The sequence below is a fragment of the Fonsecaea multimorphosa genome (genome assembly GCF_000836435.1).
Source record: "Fonsecaea multimorphosa CBS 102226 unplaced genomic scaffold supercont1.55, whole genome shotgun sequence".
NCBI lineage: Eukaryota > Fungi > Ascomycota > Eurotiomycetes > Chaetothyriales > Herpotrichiellaceae > Fonsecaea > Fonsecaea multimorphosa.
Window position 1 is genome coordinate 1,430 of NW_015971689.1, and position 21,347 is coordinate 22,776.

A 21,347-nucleotide genomic window follows, 5' to 3' on the forward strand; every position below is an offset into this window, starting at 1 on the left:
GTGTGTGTGTGTGTGTGTGTGTGTGTGTGTGTGTGTGTGTGTACTTACAGAACAACCCAAAGTCGGTGCAGTTTGCCTCAGCAAGGACCTCGTTCTCGTCTTTAAAGGTGTTCACAATCACGACCGGCCCAAAGATCTCCTCGGTGTAGGCGGGCGAGTCGAGCGGGACGTTCTTCAGGATCGTGGGCTCTATGAACGCGCCCGTCGTGCCGTGTCGCTTGCCGCCGCACACCAGGGTGCCGTCTTTGGCCCCCTGGTCGACCAGCCGTTGGATGTGGGCCAGCTGCTTCTGGTCGACCTGCGGGCCCTGGAACGTGGACGGATCCGCCGGGTCGCCCAGGGTGACCTGGGACATCAGCTTCTTGACCACGTCAATGTAGGCGTCGGCGATGGACTCGTGCACCAGCACGCGGCTGTTGGCCTGGCAGTGCTGGCCGCTGTTGTGGTTGATGCTGTAGTGGGTGTAGCGGGCGGCGGCCTCGAGGTCGGCGTCCTCGAAGACGATGGCCGGCGACTTGCCGCCCAGCTCCAGCGACACGTTCTTCAGGTTCGAGTCGGCCGCCATCTTGAGGATCTTGCGGCCCGTGGCCACCGACCCCGTGAACGAGATCTTGCGGATCTTCATGTGCATCCCGATCGCCGTCCCCGTCGGGTCGCCGAACCCGCTGACCACGTTGACCACCCCGGGCGGGAACCCGGCTTCTTGGATCAGCGACGCCAGTTTCAGCGCGCTGAGCGGCGCCTTTTCCGACGACTTGAGCACCACCGTGTTGCCGCAGATCAGGGCCGGCGCCACTTTGAACGCGAACATGATCATCGGTACCTGCAGCTCCATATTAAAAACCTTCGATCCACTGGAGAAAAGCGACAACAACGAGACAGAGAAGGAGGGCCAGGATTGCCCGTCACCGAGTGAGTGACAAGACGGACTTACATTCCAAGGGATAATCAGGCCGACCACACCGTAGGGCTGCCGCACACTGACATTGAGGAAATTGGGGGAGCTGAGACTCGATTCGCCCAGGATATGGTATCCGCTGCCGGCAAAGTAGTTGAAGACGCCCACAATGGCCGGGATGTCCATTTTCTTGAGGAGCTCAACGGGCCTTTTTATGAGAACGACGGAACAGATTAGCCCCGTTGACAAGCTGGTATGGTATGTAATGCAACATCAAGCCGTTTCAAAGGTTGGGAAAGGCGTAGCTCCTTACTTTCCCATGCACATGGAATCCAGCTCGGCAAGCTGTTGAGCGTCTCTGAGGACGAGCTGCGTAAACTTGAACATATACGCCGCGCGCTCGTGGGCGGCAATGCTGCTCCAATGCAGAAAGGCGGCCTCTGCGGCCTCGACTGCGAGGTCAACGTCCTCCTTGGTGGCCTCGTGCACGTTGCATATCTCTTGGTCGTTGTAGGGATTGTAGACTTTGAACGTCTTCCCTTGCTTGCCCGCGACGAACTGGAGTGTGAATCAGGTCAGGAATAGATGTTCGAGGGCACGCCTCCCTGGGCACATGTCCACAATACACGTACTTCGTTGTTGATGAAGAGTCTCGTTTCTATAGCGTCTGGCTTCATCTTGGACGATTCTTTGTCGTTCCGAGAGATTGAATACTTAGTACTTTGAAAGGTGAAAGCGTTCCCCCAGTAGTATGACAGGTTCAGGATGCACACAAAGCTAAACCTCGACGACAAGGGTCTTCAAGATGAAGAAGGAAATATCAACCCCAAGTCGCCAATAATTGGTGGACGATTTACGGGGTGTTGTTCATCCTGGCTGACTGAGGTTTATATGGGGTCGGGGGATGAGATCCCGAGGAACCCCCGGCCACAGCCAGGCCCGCCACGAGGTGGAGGAAAGGGGGAAGAACGAGGCTGAGGGCTTGATTCTTCAGCGGCGATGCTCATAACGTTTGTGGGTACGCTGTCCAGGTCACTCTGCAGAAATTCCCAGCATGAATGGCCCTCCTCGTTGTAACTTGTTACCATTGCCGCCTGCTGCCAGGAGGGCAATGAAATGGGCTTCCGAGTGACTCTCGACTTTCCTACCGTCTGGAGAGTCAAAGAGGAAACACCACAGGACTGCTGCATGAGAGGACGAAAGGTACAGACTTAACCGTCCACTTGTCGACATCGTCTCAACCGAGATTCTGCTATCCCGCGCCTCACAGCGAAGAGAAGCTACGTCGTGTCCAGAGGCTGGAGGGCGAGGAATCCGGCGTGGTTGCATGCAAGTACTCGTCCCAGCAAATTCATGCTCGCAAAGGGCATCCTTGAGACCACTGTAACTGCCGCACGTTGATATCTTTAGTTGAGAGGCAACAAGGCGTCGGGAGAACGAACTGCGCCTCTTTTTCTTTCCGCAGCACCATTCCGTCACTCATTGGGGGCCGACAAGGCGTCACATCTGAATTCACTGGAGCAGGATTTTCACGAATGCACACTTTTTCGTTCGGTAGTGCGCGGCTCAGCAGTAGGCGATCCGGAGGACGTGATGGCCGATGGGCGATGCGAGGTTCTGACGCCTATTGTCATCTAAGATAGGTACATAGGTACTCGGTACGTGTAAGAGGCACCGAGTACTCGGTACTCATAATCGACTATGAATGGCAACTGACAATGTGAGAAGGATCCAAAAATTGAAATTTATTTGTAGCGAGAGAGATTTAAATTAATAAACGGCCAACGTTGTTCCCCTGGTCCTGGTGGCAAGGCTGAAACCGAACCGCGAAGATAGACACACACACCATTTTTATTATCCCAGACTCGGGATGTATATCTGCAGAGTTCTTTAGATATCGATTGTTGTTGTTACGAAGCACTGTGCCGGTCCGGGCTGCCAGCCACATGGTCTCCGACACGACCCTTTGTGCTGTTTGGGCCTGCCAGCTGGGGTCAAGTACCTATAGTCATATGAGGGACTCATAGGCCACCACCCCGATGAAGATCGGTAGGGGGCATTTGAGAATTAATATTAGTGACCCAGAATCTGGCTCAAGGAGGAGAAAGGGTGTATGGGGGCCAGGGGCAAAGCGGGCCTGGATGACGATAGGGATGAGCTCCTGCTGGGCAATGGCCCACTTGTGATATTTTTAAAATTGCGGGCTTTGCATCGGCGTCTTGTCTCCCTCATCGCCGTCTGTGCGGTCATCAAGCACATCATCGCATGGCAAAAGGACGCAGAAGAATCTGTCATGCGCCAAATAGTAGTAGCCTAGCTTACGAGTACGAGCACTGATCGAGAATCAATACGAGGACACATAGATGGTCACCCTATCTCTCTTCCCCATAATGTTGTTATGAGGTAGATCACAAGGCTGCAGAGACCCGAATTCCTTGGAAACTGGATTCCACGATTATTTAGGGACGCGATAACGGGCACTGTTACTTACATGGTAATCTGCTATTACTCAGTGATACTGATGTATCGTAGAGAAATACCAAAATAGGCATTAGAATTTACTCTTGTCAGAGGGATAACATATGTCCAGTGGGTGTCCAAAAGAACGAATGGTCGTGTCGTCAGTTTCATCACACAGGATGCCCCAAATTCCCTTTCACACAATATTTCCCATGGGGTTGTCTTTTTCTTCCCAGAATGCGCCGCTCGCTTGCTCGATGATGCCCAATAATAACAAAAGCATAAAGAAAAAAAAGAAAAGGAATTACACAATAGTCGGATGAAGGCGGTGGTCCGATAACGAAAACATCGAGTCTTTCCTCCTGCTGTACCTCAACACTCTTCGAGGAGATGGCGCGGGAGGAACTAATAACTCGGGCTTTGCGTCGAGTTTCTGAGCTTCTCCCTGGAATCCCCCTGCCTCCATCTCCGCCCGCTGATCAACTCCCACACAGCCAGCGAGGCCACGGTGACACCCAGGATGAAGAGGGGGATGAGGTTCCATCTCCAGCCCCTCATTAGGCGGAGGTTATTGCGGATATCGCGCCGGTCGCTGGCGTGCGCGAGAGGGAGTTCGAGCACGGCGATGAACCAGTTCTCTGGCGTCCAGTTGTCGAGCGGGTACATCTTCGGCTCCGGGTTGGCCGCCGCAACCGCGAGGTTGATGTGCTGGTTGTCGGTCTGGGCCGTGACCACAAACGTGTAGATCAAGGCGGACAGGGTGAGAAGGGCCGATATCACCGTCATGACGACCCAGAAAATGAAGATACCCGAGTGGTTTATGGCTTGCGTCTGGAGTGAGTCTGTTAGTGAGGAACCCAGAAGCGTCACTTGGGTGAGAGATGCATACCCTTCTGGCTCGTCGTTTTTCATACCAAATCGTGAGCAATCCCAAGAAGCCCACTAGTACAACAGCGGTACCTGCAGCACCGTTGCTGGTATGTCCTTGGTCGGTGATGATTCCTTTGGGCTTTCCATGGAGATTGAAAGTGCCGTTGGGAGCATCGATGGTGAAGAACCTCCCAGCCCGGTCGTGCAAGAAACCGACCATTGACCCAACGAAACCGACCTCGATGACCCCATCGATCATCAAGAACCCCATGGCCACGTACAACGGCAAATAGTTCGACATGGCGAAACGACGTGTTGGGAATGTCTGATGGTGTCTCCAATGCTGAGGTATCAAACTGTGGTGTCGCGGCGGGACAGCCTTGACCAGGACGAAGGAATTAACAAAGGGCGAGGTTGGTGGGTTTTGTCTTATGGGAGGGATGAGATTATAGTATATTAGTCCGTGACCAGTATGACTAACAACGGCCAACAGGAGGGCGAGTGTGGTGTGTGTGGCAAAATCCAAGTGGAACGAAGGCGGGGGGAAATGGATGCTTTATAAACAAAGGTGCTCTTCGGACATCATAAGACATTTGAGTTTAAGGCTGAAAAGGCATGGCATGCTATGGCGCCTTGCATCGACCAGCAATTTGCTTCGCACCTCCAAAACTTACCCTGGAATGGAGTAGTGGCTGAAGGTTGAGTCCCTGGCATGAAGACAAGGTGCATGGGCCTGCCAGCTTCTTCGTATTGTGAAAGCCGGGGAGTCGTGTACCTGGTTCTACGAGGGGGGCCCAACACAGGGGAACTGCCGTCAGCCTGCCTTGATTGCTGGCAGTCGGTAGACAACAGCGCCATAGGGAAGGCGATTGCCCTCAGCTGCCTGCCCTGTGTTGTTATTTTCGAAGAAAACGACGAGTCACTAGGCGGACATTCAAGCCTCTCAAGCCTCTCTCGGGGGAGCAGGCACAAGGACATTTTCAGGCCCGCCCGCCGGAGCAGCGAATCTCGTCTTTTTAGGAGCCTTGGCTGCTTATCAAACGGGCAACGGCGCCGACGTGTCCGTCTCATTCTGGCTGCTCTTGTGGAACAACACGAGCCAGCTGCCGGGGGGCACATGTCTTGGTTCCTATCGGTTGGCAGAGAAGCCGTCGAGTTATAGTGTACAGCGGCCTCGTTGCAACTCAGCTACGGTGTTGAGAGAAGCAGTGGCTCACTGCGGCATCTTGTATGGCCAACATGGAAGTTGTCTGCTGCTGCTTCGGAGGAGATTTGGGCAAGTCAGCACAACGAAATCACAGATTCGCAACAAAACCATCGGGAAAGTGGCTCGATAGTAGTGCTGACAGACTGGCTAACCCCGAACAAGCAAGCACCGGAGCTGAAATCCCAAGCGAAAGGCAGTCCAGCGTGGCGTAGAGTGGCCAATAAGAGAAACACTTAGCTGTTGATCAATGCGGCTGTGGGTTCAGCAAACCACAAAATAATCACACCTTTAAACGAAGAAAGGGGCGAATGGCGAAGCAGGAACCCACCTGGCCATGCTTGCTAAGACTCCAATCCTTTGCAGCACAGCCTGCCAATTTGGGAGACCAACACCGCTGGAGTCGAGATTTGAAAGGATTTCTTGGTTTTCTTGGTACTTCCTTCGACGGACGATCCCCGGTCGGACGAGCTCGCCGACTTTTCGGAGAATTCATGGAGGCATCTAGAAGTCAGCAGCGGAATCGTAATTATATGTATTCTCTTGGTGCGAGGGTGAGAAACCGCAGGGCATTGCCAGGACCAGCAGACGACGCAAGGTAATCGGAGAACCACCACGGTGCGTTCTTGCGAATCCTTCCATCTGTTGTTCCATGGAAACGTGCGTGATGTCGGCATTAGCTGCGAAATAGAAGACATTGTTGCATCCGATCACAGCCGCATTCGGGACCAAATCCCTCAGCCCTGCTCAGCTCGCCAAAGGGAAATCCATAAATCCTCATGAAGCAAGGAATCAACCAAGATCAAGACCGGCAGAGGAAGACGAGATTCTTTGGTCGTTACCATTGTCATTGTCGAGTCGAGTCGATTCGTGGCAGAATCGTGATATCCAAAAACCAGATATGCAGTATATAATCTTTCCACACCTCTTTGCTATGCATGCCCTTGTAAAGGACTCAAAAACAATGTCATATACCCATGCTATGCATCCCAAAGCCATGCACAGCTGGCTTGAGATCCTTGGGACCCAAAAAACCCACCGGCTGCCAATAACAGCAAATATGCTTCTCATTCCATGCTCGGCGTTCAATCATCATGTCCCCATGGCTTTTGTTTATTTTTATATCAAAATCTCAACCGTGATAACTCCGTCTGGGGTCTGGTAGTCCCGGTCGTTTCTGATGCTCTGATTCCTGCATCACAAGCCACTGTAATATGCTCTCGTAACACAAAACAAATTGCCGTAAATTCTGTACCATGCTCAGTCGCTGATGTCGGAAGTCATCCACGGTCTTGGCCACCAGATCGACATCATCCCGATTTATCCAATCGCCAGTATCAACATCCATTTTATCTTCCCCAGCCTCGTGAGAGAGCCGCTGCCTCTTCAACATGTCGATGACAGAATCAATCGTGCAGAAGGTGCCCGTTCGCCCACACCCTGCGCTGCAGTGCACTAGAACCGGGCGTTGCCCTTCGGGCGTCGCTTCATCTGGTCCCACGACATCGTTGGACGAAGTCCCAGCTCCTCGGACATACTTGTTGACCTGTTCTACGAGTCCAAGCAGCTCCAGAGGGCTTGCCGGAGCCCCAAAGTCTGGCCAATCCGCATAGTGAATCTGAGTGATCTCACGCATTGGCTGGAAGGGGAACGCTGAGTGACTTAAAGAGAAATGACGGACCATTGCGGTAGGGACTTTGGAAGTCGACGATTTCCCCTCGTCTCGACCTCTTTCTCCTGGAATATTGGCTGTTGTTGATCTTCTAGGCGCCATGGACGGTCTGGCTGTCGGTGCAAGTTTATTGGCGAACTTCTTCGTCTCCAAGCTCACCTGGCGCTCGGAGAGCTGCTTAAGCTTTAGAGGACCATACTCGCCCGGTTTCCAGTAAACATGACTCTTGACCTGGCCCCCTTCCGCTTCAGCCGTCAGCATGACAATCACACGGACATCCTGTTCCCACACGACGCGCCAAAAATCGTTGAACGTGGCAGGAATGGGCGCTTGGGTTGCAATGTATCGTCGGTTTGAAAACTCTGCCTTGACGTGGCTTGCGTTGATATAGTCGCAGCTACCGTTCGGAACATTCTGAAGCCGGACACGAGTATGGTCAAAGGGAAAGATATTGTTGTATCGGTTCTTGGAGCCTTTCTCAATTCCGGCAACTTGGATCTTTTGTGGCTGTTCGGTCCGCGGCGTCCCATACGACACTTTGGCCGTGAGAGCTTCCTGCATGCGTTTCTGTTCCGACTTCTCAATACTGAGAAAGCTGTCCGACACCAGTCTTCCTTCGTCTGACTTTGAAGCAGCTCTTTTCAACCATGCCGGCATATGTCGTTCCGTCTCGGATGTCATGTTGGTAGGCTTCTTGATGGGCATCTGCCCAACTCCGTCCATCAAGTCCATATTCTGACGAATATTCCCGAAGAATGGATTGGCAGCCGACTTTTCCGAGGGCATGGCACAACCTCCGGCCACGGGCAGGGCGTCCTTCCCCGGAGCTGAGATTGACAGCGGCTGTGAGGACGCACCATTTCCGGATTGAACAGGACCGCTGTCAACCAGCTCCGGAACCAGTTTCTGGAATTTCAAAAACCCACCTTTGACCACGAGCCCCGTCCCAGACCAGCCTTCTGACGTAAATTTCTTGAGCACGTTTAACGGAGTGACGGCCTCCTTCTGCAAGGCAGAGTTGGCGTCATACACTATTATATAGGCACACTTTGGCCAGCGCGCGAAGGCCTCTTGGTCTCGCGCCGATGCAAATGTCTCGGCGAGCCTTTGCACGTTATATGCCGGTCGCTTCAGGAGTGTCGTGGGGATACATAGATTTAGGGCTCCTCGTACCCGCGCCGTGGCATACTGCTGATATACTCTTAGGTCCAGCACCAAAACATTTTCTGGTTGGTTTTTCATGACTTCTGCTATTTGGGTTGGCGAAACAATTGGAGGAGCGTCTTTATCGCCCGACGAGGGTAATGTGTCTGAGCGATGAGAATTTGTGGCAGCCTTGAGGGGAGGTGTACGGATGCTATTGTCAGGTAAAGAGAGCCGAGCGTGTTGGTGGTCGGCAACGGTATGCTGGGAATTGATGGGTCCCGGAGATTGTCGTCTTGGGATATCAAAAAAGGAGACATCCTCCATCTGGGTACCCTGCTGCAGCACGGCCGACCCTCCATTGGTTGATTTTGAGCTTCTCTCTATCGAAGGCCTCTTTGTATGAGGGGATGCGGGAGTCTCGACGCGCGAAGCAGTGCTCGTCGAGTTGTTTCGAGATTGGGAAGGTCTAAATGCCGTGTTCAAAGCAAACCTGTGGTTATGTTCCGACTGTCTTCTAAACGCTTCAAACTCTGGGTTGGACTCGAGCGGCACATGACGGGGAGTCGGGGCGTTGTTCGGAGCAGCTGAGTTGGGGTACGTCCAATTTTGGCGAGCATGTGCGCCCGGGTTGGAGTCGGGCGGTATGGTATCATCGCTGCCCACAACAAAGCCAAAGTAGCTGGGACTCGGGCTCTTGACATCTTTAGGCGCTTGAGCAGATCGAGCATTATTTGGAGATAGGTGAGGTGGCATGGATTGACCGACCGAGGCTGCCGCAGGCTGAGTACGTGGAGTGGTCGTGGGCCGGGAGGAGCGCGAGTGGGAATGGGAGTGAGATTTGGAATGTGAATGCGACTGTGAGTGAGAGTGAGAATGAGATGAAGATTTGAGGGCCGCCGTCGCAGTGGCGGACATGGTGACGTTGGCCAATTGGCCCGAGGTAGCGGGTGAGGTCGAAGTGATGTGGTGGATGGTCATCAAGTTCCGTGGCCAACGAGGGTCGGGCTAGTGAGTCGACGGTGACAAGAATTAGAGCCCCCCACAGGAGGGATAAGTGAAAGCAAGGTTGAAAAGGACCTTAAGCAGCAAGAAAGGCGTCGAAGGGGACGAGAGGGATATGAGGCGCTGCGCTTTGAGGGTGTGGATTTTGTGGGTGAGGATGGGTCAGGCGCAGGCAGGAATTGTACGGGAGTGGCAGGTGAGGGTGTGTTGTGTACACAAGTACCAGCTCGCCAGGTGAAAAAGTAGATCTGCCCCCAAAGATCTACGTCATTGTGGTCTGGACTGTGCACGCGACAAGGCGGACAGCGAGAAGGAATGTGGAAACATTTTGGTGGGCAGGCAAACAAAGGGATATATTGTTTTCTCAGCTGAGGCAGTGAATCACTAATTCAATGGCAACTTTTTTTAAGGTTGGTGTGCGGTGTGAGCTGAGGCGAAAGGTCAGAGACGCAAGGTGAGAGAATTGGCCGGTTAAAGGGGGGACAGAGAGATGGGGTTTAGTAAAGTGCCGCCTGGTAAATATCGTCAGGGGGAGCAGGCACTGTATGTAGCAGTGGCCGCAATGCCTGGAGGGGGAGCACAAGCGCTGAGTTCCAGGCATAAAGGGTGCGCCAAAAGGTGACCTTTCGGATGGAAATTGGCGCAGGGAACAATGACGTCGGTGGGAGCAGCAACCACAACGGGTGATGGTGGGGGGAGCCTACTAGGTAGTGAGCCAAAAGGCGGCCCCCAATGGACTGAGGGTCCTGGCTCCTCTCTTCGTCAAAAGGTGAAAAGCAAGATGAACCATGACTGGGTGCATGAGCAGTGGAGGGTGAGTGGTACAAGCAGTGGCCCCTGCTTTTCGCCCAGCCCAGGCCTCAGCATACCTGTAACCCATGAACTCGACTCGCATTCTCTTAATTCCGAAACCTCGTTCAAGAAATACACCACAAACACACTATCGAGGCAGGGAGGTTTCCGTGGTTGGTGAGCAGAGGCAAAGGAAATCAGGGTCTTCTGGGGAAGGGAAATCAGGGTTTGTACCGGTAGGAGGAGGACTGACGCAAGGTGAACCCTCGCTGACTCGCAACACGCTGCCACGGGTCAATACCAGGTGGGTGCCAGGGGGCGAGGGGGGATCCCATGCCAGACTGGTGGAAGTGAGCGTGGGAATAACGGTCTGGAACCCCAAGGAACAATTGTGGCCGGTTCTACAACTACTACAAATGACCCCAAGGGGGAGCGGTTATTGGCCCAGAGACTTGGATCAGCCTCCGAAGATGCAGGGTGGGTGGATAGCGAAGAGGCGATGGAGGGGATCGGACCCTGGTTGGGGTGCATGACAGCACAACAATGATTGGAAATCAGGGCAAGATGGATGATTGCTAAATGACTGCTAAATGACTGCTAAACGACTGCCACCGACTGCCGTCCTATGCACCTGCCTAGATAGAGGACAATAAGTCTCATCATACCTAGGTAATGAGAGTGACAGACAGGAGAGACAAACCACCACCGACCAACATAATCCAAACTGCCTTGATCACCACAACAGTCCTCTACAAATATACCATCCTCGGATAGCAACTAGACGTACGCTTCCCAGGGCTGACCATCCATCAACCCCACGTCATACTCGCCCAAGCCATCACCACCACCGTCATCACCTTGTTCTGTTCGCTTATCTCTTAGTGACTCTTCCTCACCTAAGGGCTACAGTACAGAGTACACAGAACTTACCAGGTACTGTTGAGATTGAGGGTCTCACCGGGACAGTGGCATGATCCACACGAGAGCCCTCTCGATTCTCAAGTGCTACTCGCACAAAAATCCTCTTTGAGCGATACTAGAAATGCGGCTTAAGGCACTACCCAGGTACCGCATGCACCCAATGCACTCAAAAAGCGCCCTAGCCATGAGCCGGCATATCCAACACGTAAATCGATAACGAAATGCAGCCTGTGTCTGGCGTGCTTCTGATGTCCTTGGCGGGTCGGTAGTCGGGAGACGCCCGGTTGGGAGAAAGAAGGGGCCATATGACCAAAAAGTGCACATGTTCCCGTTACACAGATGCTTAAGGTCCCCTATCTAGTCCGCACAGAAGGATTTACTACTGAAACAGTCCGGAATACACAGTATATACTCGGTACAGGGTCCAGACCCCTTCCCAACTAAGCTCCTCCCCTCCGTATCGAGACCGAGCTTCCCCGAGCACCACCAACACGACACGTTTCGGTCGTCATCCGGAGCTGCCATGCGTGTCTCTGCATGTCGGCTGTTGCCGAAGATGACGCCGTTTGCAGACAAAGCAATCAAATGCCGTCATCTCCCTCCCCATCTTGTCACACCTTCAGCCAGTCCGTGCTCCTGATGTGGCCAGAAGCTTCTCGCCCATCTCGCCTGCATCTAAGCGAGCCCTCCTTCAGGTGACCCATGCCGCCATGGTATTGGTCAGACCGCCTAGCTGTCAGTTTCCCTTTTGAGATTTCACAAGTAAGCAAGCTCTTTGGCCAACTGTCGATGGTGCACACACGCTCCATCCTAGAACGCGTTACGTGTCACCAGAGCTCCGTATGTCAATTCGTACTTTGCAGCCTAGGTCCACGGGGATGCTGTTCCGTTCAATGCAGGGCGGTCTCTTCATGTTGTGACCGCGCACTTCATGAAAGCACGTCGACCGCCAATTTGGTTGGTCACCCGATCCAAGTACTCATCACGTGTATTGTCATTGGTGGTCTCACCCAGGCGACATGTCTGGACTAGCTGTTGCTCCGAGGTTGGCTTCGCCGTCGGTTTGTCGAGGTTTCGGAGGTTCCGTCCGAGGCTCAGGACTTTGTGTCGCGCACGCTCGCAGTAATGAGGATTATTGCGCGACAATGCCCAGAGATAGGTGAAGAGACACAATGGATGGACCGGGTCTGTCTGTCGAACTATGCTCTCTATCGCAGTCTGCCGTCTGGTTCATCCTTCCAGCGCTCGACGCGTTTCTGCTCCCAGTTGTCCAGGTCTTTGGCCATAAGCCTGTAGTATTCATCTCGCTCATTGAGCTCTCCCTTGAGGATCTTCCGTCGTCTTGGATTGTACGTGAGCCCGCCCTCGCCCGCTGGCCCGCCTTTTAAGCCCAACTCCATCCTCTCGTGATCCGAGACCTGTCTGTTCTTGCGGTCGTGCTTCTCGTATCGCAGGGCCGTGGCCGGAGTGAGGAGGAATGAGGCCGCGACGACGATCGAGATGAACGGCAGGCCGAAGTACAAGAACGGACTGCGTTCCTGTTTGCGGTTGTACCACGCCGCGATCCGTGAGGGGAGATCTCTTGCTGCTGCGCTACTGCCGCTGCTGCGGAATGGCTTCGATTGGAAAACAGGCATGTTGCTAGAGTACAGGGCACCACTGAAGAAAGGATGCTGCACCAGATACAATGGGGGTCTGCGCCTTTGTGTTTAGCTCTGGCCCTGCTTCAGAACTTTAACAATTGGTCAGGCGGAAAGCACCGAACAAGAAGGAGAGGCTGCTATGATGGTGGTGGCGGCCCTCTGCCCATGGTTCGAATGTGGTTGGAAGATGAAATCGGAGTTTGATGCTTGAAGCTTCCCTCCAGGAAACCCGCGGCGCATCCCGAACATTTCATGATGACCGCAATGCCAAGTATTGCCAAGACCACTCGCCCTTTACGCTCACAGCCTTGCGTATCCGGACAAGGTCTACTCTCAACTCAGAAAATATTCGAAGCCTTTCATCTCACGACCATTGAACTGTATTTGGCTCCTTTCTAGGGGAGACAATACCCTATGTTACTAGTGGCTCTTTTTTTTTGTGCTGAGTGTGCCCTTCTTTGATCAAATTATGCGATGCACCACTTCTGTTGCCCGCCGAACTTGGCACCCACGGCCAGTTCCCACTGGGCGTGCTCCGTATTTTGGACCATTTTCTCCTTTGCCAGTTCAAATTCCGGCAGGTGGTAGCTTCTTGTGGTCCGAATGACAAGGATCAGACACAAATACGTGCCGTATACCACGTTGGCCTCATCAGAACAATTCATCAACAATGCCCCCCGGGCCGGCGCAGTGGGGTCCGAGAAATGATTCTCTAGGACGACTGACAGCCGCGAAGATGTCCCTGCCTTCACGGCGTCCCAAGGATGCTCCGGCAGAAAAGCAGTGCCCCCAAAATATGCTTCGAAATAAGTCCGGGAATACTCCGTAATGCACCAATAAGTAACGTCGCCGTCTTCCTCTGCGAAACAAAACTCGGGCGACAAAGGATCTGTAAGCGGCTGAAACGTGAATCCTGGGAATGCAACCATCAGCCCGCGTTCGTCGATGCGAACAGGTTTGGAAACCTGTCGCGCGTGGTGTGGCTCGTCGAGGTCCGAATCGTGTTGGAGCTCGTGGTTTCCTGTGTCCAAGCTGTAGATGTTGACTACTCTTTCGAGCTCCGGTCTCTGGGCGGAGTTCAGGAATGACCGTGGCGCCCAACGATATCCCCTCAGGGCCATCCTAGGTAAGTTAGTAAAAACAATGCGCGCCGAAAGAACATCCTCCACAACTGATAAGAAGGTAGTCCACCGTTTCTCACGATTGTCGTGCCTGAGCACGTCTTCCACTCCTGCATCCAGCAACGTCGTAATGCAGATTGCTTCGTCCGAGGCTTTGCTAGTTTGTCTGTATTGTACTTCGGTCAATATGTGCAAGAACAATTCTGCTTTTCTTTGACGCAAAATGGAGTTGGATCCGATGCTGGAGGGAAGAACGTTCATGGATAGAATGGCCGAAGGACACGCCCCAAACTTGGCGGCAAAGTCCAACTGTCCTGATCGACCATCGTCCTCGCCGTTTACCGATGCGGAAACATGGTCGGCGGAACCAGACGTCTCGGCACCGAGCAATTCATCCGATAGCAGAACGAGCGACCGGGTCGGCTCGTTCAAATCATCAAGGGGAACGACCTCGTTATGGGACATTTGGACAAAGACCCGATCGTTCAAGGCTCCTTCTTGCAGAGTCCACAACCGTTCACACCAGGGAGAGACGCAGACTCGGGCCATGAGCTCTTCGAGAGGACAGTACCGGCTCTGTGCATTCAACTCGACGTCTTTCACCAAGACGGCGGATGCTGCTTCAAAGACGTTGCGCATGTCCAGGATGGCTTTCTTTCTTATTTCGAGGTTATTGACAGGGATGCAAAGAGTATCGATCCAGAAATAAAGCCGCTCCAGGTGTGCTCTCTTGTGGATATGCAAGCCTTCGGGAAAGATATCGTCAAAGTACTCCGGGTTTGTAAGGATCATATATTGTAGCTGCGTTCTGAGCGCTTTCAACTGACAAACCGGTAGTGCATTCGCTCGAGGATTTCCCAACCCGTCGGACCAGCTTTGAAGTCGTCAGCCCATTTGCTACATCCTAAGTCTGCAAAGATCAAGAGACTTACACGTGGGATATCGCGACATATGGAGTGTCTCCAGTATATGCGATAACCTCCAGGTCCAAGGAATCATCCCATTTCCGATTTTGTGCGGTGGTTGGACACCGGACCGATATGATGGGAACACTCCCGTCCATTATTATAGCGACGAGCTTATCGCTGGGCGGGCCCATCTGGCCGCCGCATCTGCAACTCATGCGTTTCGTGATCATTTTCGGGACTTGAAAGTGCATAAAGGAAGGCTCTACGGGACAATGGGCGGTGATATATACGTCTTCCAGTATGTCATTGGCTGCGCACCGACTCTTCGAACAACGGGAATGGTCCTTGTTGACTGCCGGCGGACCCAGCATCTTGAAGTAATACATGGTCAAAACATTCCTATGTCGCTTCCACAGTCTGGCCACTTGCCCTACGCACCAGCCTTCGCTTACCATCAGCGACGAGAGCCAAGCGCATGTAGGGACCACCAGTCTACTCGGAGGATCATAGATGACCATGTGGAAGTACTCGATCGTGGCCAGCAAGACGACAACTGATAGTTCGACTTCTCCGGGCAGGCAGTTGCGCAGATACGTCGCTTCGGCATCGTTGCCCGCGGTTCTTAATTTTCCATTGAAGGTCTCAAGCACCCCTGAGACAAAGGTGAAATTGTAGCTGACGTCTCCTTCGTGCTCCGCCTTTGCAGACGGCGAGGCGTACTTTTCCTTGTCGTACCATTGCTGCAAGTATTTGCCCAGTGTTCTCGTGGTGATGAAGGTTCTGCGTTTCTTCCTCTTTCTCTGCCACAGTTGTTAGAGACTGTGCATGTGTGCCATTGTGACATGACAAACTTTGTGCATTGGACTTACGAGCCCCGACGTGTGTCGCAGGAGATCGTGCCTGCTGAAAGTGATGCCGCAGATCTGGAAGACGGAGCTAATCAACCCAAAGTAGAGCCACTCTTGAAGGAAGGCCGCCGTCTGTGCAGCGTCCTTGCCCTCGAAATCGGCATTCTGTAAACTCTGCGTGCTCCTGCCATGCCGCGAAGGGAAATCGAGGAATCCCTTGCAATCGTACTCAGAGCTGAGACTCGGGCTTCCACTCAACCAAGGCACATGAACGGGTCGGTAGGGATGCTCTGGCGTGGGTATGTGATCCATTCGCTCGAGTCAGGGAGCTGCTGTGATCTTCTCACCTTTGCTTTCGACCAGCACCCTCGTACACTGTTGGAAAAGTTTTCTCCAAGCCATCTGGTAATGAGGTTTTAGGGAACCGATCACTCAAGATCAGACCACCCACCTCTGCACATGTGGCAGCCGATTCGCTCTTGGCAACGAGGCCCAGGATCTCCTTTCGGAAGCCAATGATCCCTGCTCAGTCTCAAGGGTGCCTTGGAGGCTCGAGATTCATCATGACGTTGCCAAGTGGAAGTTTCCTGATCAGGCTGTTTACACTTCAGCCTCCCGTCGTCCCACGAAGATCGCAACTCTCTCTAGTGTAAAATTAAAAGTCAAAATACCTGAATGGGAAATCCCAGAGAGGGAGATGGGGAAAAAAGACAACTCAGATGACATGAAGCGCAAACAACCGCCGAAGCTCTCCGTCAGCAGAATATCAGGCTCTCGCGTGAGGTCACGGCGAGACGCACGCCGGCGACCTGATGTTGTGACAACGACGGTGACAACAATTCCTCGGACTCGCGACGAAGTCCAGCGACAAGATAACTGCCCAATGGACGGTGACGTCGCCCTTGTCGAACCCATGAGCATGGCCTACCAGACAATCCGACCATCTGCGAGACACCTCCGAACTTCTGCGAAGTATGTGCGAAGTGGGGCTAGCGAGCTACAGCTAGCTGCCCAAGGAGCAGACGGAGCAAGAGCATGTGAGCTGCGAGTCTCGGGCATGGCAGGTCAGCTCCGTCGTCGTCATGGACCCGTCTCCCCTTTGGTCCGTGGGAGAAGTAGGCGAAGAAAGTGGCTCTGGCTAATAGCTGCTCCTCTTGGGACCCTGGGACCTTTGATGCTGTTGGCGGCAGCTGCTTACGGAGAAGTCCAGTCGAAGTCAAGCAACACCAGAAAGCTGTTGTTCGAACCATCTTTGGTGGACTGATCTGTGGTCTGCTGGCGACAAACTTCCGGACCCCATGTGCCCTAAACAGCTGGCCCTGAGGAATCATTTTCCTGCGCGAACCCACCACGCCCACCTAATCGTCAATCTATGGATCCCCCGGCAGGGGCTCCCCGAGGGGCTTCAGGATCCAGAGCTTCCGCGATCTGAGATCATGAGCTTGCGCACTGACCACGGCCGACCCTTTATGAAGAGCGCCAGGCTCGCGCTCTCGCGTTCTGGAACGAGAAGTCGGGTCCCTCAAGTGCTCCTTCAAGTAAAAACAAACCCGGCTGTAAACTAGTTCTATTGTGTTGACGCAAATTCCAAATCCAGCAACCGCAACACCCAACCAAGCAATGGCATACTATACAGAGCCTTTTTTCCTTGACCCGGGGTCTCAGCAATACCAAGATGAAACATATTTTACCACTTTTCAATCAGACAGTGAGGAGCACGACCTGGTTGCAAAAGATCTCGAGGGTTGGTCGATGCCCATCGAGACCCAACCCATGCAATCCAGAAGCTACGCCATGCAGTCCTATCTAAATGCTCCGTACCTCAGCCCCTGCCTGGAACCATTTGACCCGGCGGCCGTGCAGACCGTGGGGCCAGCTCAACTGCAATTGAACAGTGGTTCCGAATTCCCCATGAATTACCAGCCTTGCCAGTCCCCCGAAGCAGAGTTTGGAGCTGCCAGTGTCAAGGATGACTGCAGCGACATCTCGCCCTTGTCGTCGCCCAGCCTGGCAGACACCGAGGTGCACAGCTCCAAGAAGAGCCTCCCCCGCAGTCGTACCGCCGCCCGCTCTTCAGTGTCGTCACAGCCGAAGAAAGGGCGCCCACGGAAGAAGCGCAATCAGTCCAACGCGTCCAGCGAGGATGAGTCGGCTATTCTGAAGGCTAAGTTCGCCCATTCCGTGATCGAGAGGCGGTACCGTGACAATCTCAACGGGAAAATGATGCAGCTCCACCGCGTGCTCCTGGCCACCGAGACCAGTCAAACGTCGTCCACCTCTCACTTCACCACCTCATCCACAGGTCCCACGCTGTCGGGCAGAGTCCGCAAGTCCGACATCATGTCCAGGGCGATCAATTACATCCACCAGTCCGAGGTTGAGATGCGACACCTGGACGACGAGATCAAGCGCCTGCAGGACCAAGTCGGCCTCTTCCAGAAGCTCGTCAATTGCGACGATCTGTCGTTGCTCAAGGACATGACACGACTCGGCGTCCAAAATTCATGACATTGTGCTGTCCACAGTTCTCTGTTGTGTGCTTTTTTCCTCGCCGTGTCCTCATCCTTCTCATCAGTCTTCTTTACATCTTCGTCTTTCTTACTCGCAGTCTTCTCTGTATGACTTGTGTGGAGAGGTCGAATCTGTTTGCCGTGTCTTGTACGCGAGGGACTTGACCTTATAGCGTGGGTTGGGAAAAATGTACCTCTTTTCTTTTCAAAATGTAACAGAATGGGGGGATTGTTGGAATCCAGGCAACTATTTTGTTCTCTTACAAACCCCCATTGTTGACTATTCGTCCGAGTTTGGTTTGGTCTTGTCCATTTCATGGCATACCTCCGGTGCCGAGGCTTTTTGGGAGGGCTCGTTTTGTTGTTTTGTTTGGGCAAATGGAAATGGTCTGGAATAGGTTTTCTCTGCCAGGGCGGGCGGGCAGGTTGACAGGGAAGATTCACGATGCACACACATCACGCTAATCATAATGAGGACGACGACAACGATGATGGTACACGGGCGTCCAGTCAAGACGCGTTAGGGGCAGGGGACAAAATGGGTGCTACACCGGACGGGTGTCTCGAAGGCAAAAAGCAAAGGGCAAAAGGCAAAGGCCCTCTTTTGGGTCCAGCGAATATACCCCATCATCCAAAGATAAAAAAAATACCCTTTCAAGTGATTCCACCGTGTCTGTCTCTGGTGACAGAGGAACCACGGAGATATTCAATTAATTGTCAAGTGTTCCGAATCCCCACCGGCCCTCCACCCGTGTATACAGATGATGTCTGTGATATAAGTACTATATGGTTGTTGTCCGCAGCAGCCAATGTACACACTAAGTGGTCCTGGCCAAGGCATTTTTTCGCTTTCAATAGATTCGGGACAATTCCAGGACCTCAGGTTGACTTAGTGAGCCATGGGGGCAATGATATGTCACCTATATCATAGATATATAGTCCAAACCCCTATTCCCCTCCATTCCTCATCACTCTTTTCCTTCCTTGCTTGCTTCCTCACCTCTCTTTTTCTCCCTTCCCATTTCCGCCAGCCACCCCCCCCCCCCCCCCCTCTTCCAATCTCCGCGATATCAACTTGTAGCCCTTGTTAATGACGAGAGCTTGCGCCTGGTCGTCCGTCAATGAGGACACCTACGCACCGCCCTCCTACCACAAACAAGGTCACGGCGACACACGCGCCCATACGACGGAACTTCCTGGCGGCTAAACGCCCTGGCAGACGCAGTCTCCTGGGGGGGGGGGGGGGGTGAAGGGGTCTCGGAGACCTGGGGGTGTCTCCCATCTCTGCTGAAAGATGAGATTGACTGGGGGCCAATCCCAGACAGGTGATGGTCTAGATGACACCATGATGGTTCTGAAGAAGAAAATCTTTGGCCACCCAACTTTGGTTTTGGGGGGTTAAGGGTTGGACGGTCACGACGCGTCGACGAGGGCAAGACCGTCGATTGTCGCGCGTAGCGGAGTGCCCGGCCGCCCCAGGGGAGGTAGAGACGGCGCCCATGCGTCAAAATCCGGGGGGAGATCCGCCATAGCGATGTCCCGGACCTTGGGCCTCCAGACGGGGTCCATGTCCACATCACCCGTCTTCTCCTTCAAGGAGTGGCGACCAGCAGTGTCGCCGCAGCAGTGGTCGGCCGCCTCGTTTTCCTCGTCGAAGCTCGACACACTGCCAAACTCGGTCTCGTCGTCGCTGCTCCAGTTGACATCGTCCTCGCCCACACTGGAGACCTCTTCGTCGTCGGAGAACGGGTTCCTCTGGCCCTCGCCCTCGCCCTCGGCGTCCACTTCGACTGCACTGACGACCACCGAGTCTGGTGTTGTTGCTGGTAGTGATGATGATGATGATGATGCTTGTTCTGGCTGAAAGACGCGGTTGTGTGCGTCGTGCGCCAACAGCTCGGAAAACTCATCCAGGACTTGAGATTGATCCTCTTCTTTGCCGAAGATCACATCGGCCACCTGGTCCCACATGTCAATATCAAAATAGCAATTACTGGTGGTGGTGTTTTGCTCACGTCATGTTCTTCCATGTACTCTGCGGCTTTTTGATAGACTGAAAGGTGGCCGATCATCTTGGTCAGCATTGGCTCCATGTGCTCCGACTCCTGTTGCAGCTTCCACTGGGCCAGCCAGAGAAGCCTATACGCAGTCTCGTCTATGACTAGGGCCATATTTCAAAACAAAAGTGTAAATGGATGTTGATATCAAACGGTGGGGTAAGGATAGATGCTTGCTCCCGCAGCTACTTTGTAATTTTGGTCTCGTAGGGCGAGGCAAAGTTCTGAATCTGCTCTTGGTTCGTTTCTTGGAAATTGGGAATGGTTTTTCTTTGAACCTCCATGATGGCACCAAACGCAGACGTGCTCTCCGAAGAGAGTCCGGCAGGCATTGAAGTAGTAGTTGATTTTCGCGCGGCTGCCCAAAACACCCTGCATTGTCAGTGGTTGGAGTCTAATCGTATGACAAACTCATGAGTGTATCATTTGGCCAGGAGGATGATTGTTCGAATGATCTGCTTCTAGACTATTCTGAGGCAGAGTTACTACTGTGCATGAAAACGGACAGCGCGGCTTTGGTCTGGGAATTTTCCAGTCGCAGATGACAGGGACTCGCTAACGCTCGTAGGACAGTGCCCACTTTGGTCGCTGGGGTTTTTGTTGTGCCTGGAAGAATACAAGTTACCTGGATAGGTATGTACCTCGTTGCTCCGAAGCAGTGCGAAGCTCCGTCACGCAACCGAAAACCTGGATACTGGTAGTAGTGCGACTACTGGACGGAGTTCTCCCCTCCAACCCTGCTTCTGCTGACTGTCGCCAGCTATTTGCACATTTGGCCTCAGTCCACGCCTGGCTCTGAGGTCCAATGACTCGGTATCACCTTTTCTGGATTCCCGGGGCCCTCGACATCGAGGAACAAGTAAACTGCTCGTTGTCAGCTGACGCTACGTTTCAACGCTGGGCAAGAGGTTGTGACGGCGTGATTGTCCTCGCATAGAAGTGCCGTGCCTCGGCATTGGAAGGGCAGTGCTGGGGCCTGTCTTGATTGTCCATGACCTACCTACCTCTTCCCGGCCCGGTCGGAGAGTCTTCTGTTCTGTGCAGAAGTATGGATAACGGTACTCTGTACTCTGTACTCTGTACCGTGTACTCCGGGCTCATACTCGAAGGGGTCCCACAAAATGAATTCCTCCTAGCCAGCCCATTCAGAGTTCCTGAGCCAATATTACGATTTGGCGTGGTGCGTTGTGCCCCCCTGACAATATCTCGAGATCGAGGTGGGCGGGGACTCTTTGTGTAGAGTGTCACGAAATCCCAAACCGCATAAGACTTCCGGAGGGGTTCAACAACCACTA

At 53.3% G+C, this 21,347-nt stretch overlaps 7 protein-coding genes across 7 annotated transcripts in view; 1 reads left to right on the top strand and 6 right to left on the bottom strand.

Annotated features, from left to right (window-relative positions):
- The window catches only part of Z520_12357 (uncharacterized protein), a gene marked incomplete at both ends in the record, with an annotated part of 2,673 nt that extends 1,098 nt beyond the window's left edge, over positions 1–1,575 (bottom strand). The window contains 4 exons of the mRNA XM_016782843.1: positions 49–823; positions 935–1,106; positions 1,212–1,456; positions 1,531–1,575. Coding sequence (XP_016626044.1) covers positions 49–823; positions 935–1,106; positions 1,212–1,456; positions 1,531–1,575 — 1,237 coding nt within the window. The remainder of the gene's footprint in view (positions 1–48; positions 824–934; positions 1,107–1,211; positions 1,457–1,530) is intronic.
- Positions 1,576–3,763: 2,188 nt separating this feature from the next.
- Z520_12358 (uncharacterized protein) lies at positions 3,764–4,529 on the bottom strand (the record flags this gene model as incomplete). Its single annotated transcript, XM_016782844.1, has 2 exons — positions 3,764–4,189; positions 4,248–4,529. The coding sequence occupies 2 exons, from the start codon at positions 4,527–4,529 to the stop codon at positions 3,764–3,766; spliced, it is 708 nt and encodes a 235-aa protein (XP_016626045.1).
- Positions 4,530–6,564: 2,035 nt separating this feature from the next.
- Z520_12359 (uncharacterized protein) lies at positions 6,565–9,165 on the bottom strand (the record flags this gene model as incomplete). The annotated part of the gene is made up of 1 exon (XM_016782845.1): positions 6,565–9,165. The coding sequence occupies one exon, from the start codon at positions 9,163–9,165 to the stop codon at positions 6,565–6,567; it is 2,601 nt and encodes an 866-aa protein (XP_016626046.1).
- A 3,008-nt stretch (positions 9,166–12,173) lies between these two features.
- Z520_12360 (uncharacterized protein) lies at positions 12,174–12,602 on the bottom strand (the record flags this gene model as incomplete). The annotated part of the gene is made up of 1 exon (XM_016782846.1): positions 12,174–12,602. One exon carries the CDS (start codon positions 12,600–12,602, stop codon positions 12,174–12,176), a length of 429 nt encoding a protein of 142 aa, XP_016626047.1.
- A 473-nt stretch (positions 12,603–13,075) lies between these two features.
- Positions 13,076–15,797, bottom strand: Z520_12361 (uncharacterized protein; the record flags this gene model as incomplete). The annotated part of the gene is made up of 4 exons (XM_016782847.1): positions 13,076–14,603; positions 14,662–14,828; positions 14,877–15,425; positions 15,507–15,797. 4 exons carry the CDS (start codon positions 15,795–15,797, stop codon positions 13,076–13,078), a joined length of 2,535 nt encoding a protein of 844 aa, XP_016626048.1.
- Positions 15,798–17,105: 1,308 nt separating this feature from the next.
- Z520_12362 (uncharacterized protein) lies at positions 17,106–17,993 on the top strand (the record flags this gene model as incomplete). The annotated part of the gene is made up of 1 exon (XM_016782848.1): positions 17,106–17,993. The coding sequence occupies one exon, from the start codon at positions 17,106–17,108 to the stop codon at positions 17,991–17,993; it is 888 nt and encodes a 295-aa protein (XP_016626049.1).
- A 1,415-nt stretch (positions 17,994–19,408) lies between these two features.
- On the bottom strand, positions 19,409–20,166 carry Z520_12363 (uncharacterized protein; the record flags this gene model as incomplete). The annotated part of the gene is made up of 2 exons (XM_016782849.1): positions 19,409–19,954; positions 20,011–20,166. The coding sequence occupies 2 exons, from the start codon at positions 20,164–20,166 to the stop codon at positions 19,409–19,411; spliced, it is 702 nt and encodes a 233-aa protein (XP_016626050.1).
- Between the last annotated feature and the right edge of the window lie 1,181 nt (positions 20,167–21,347).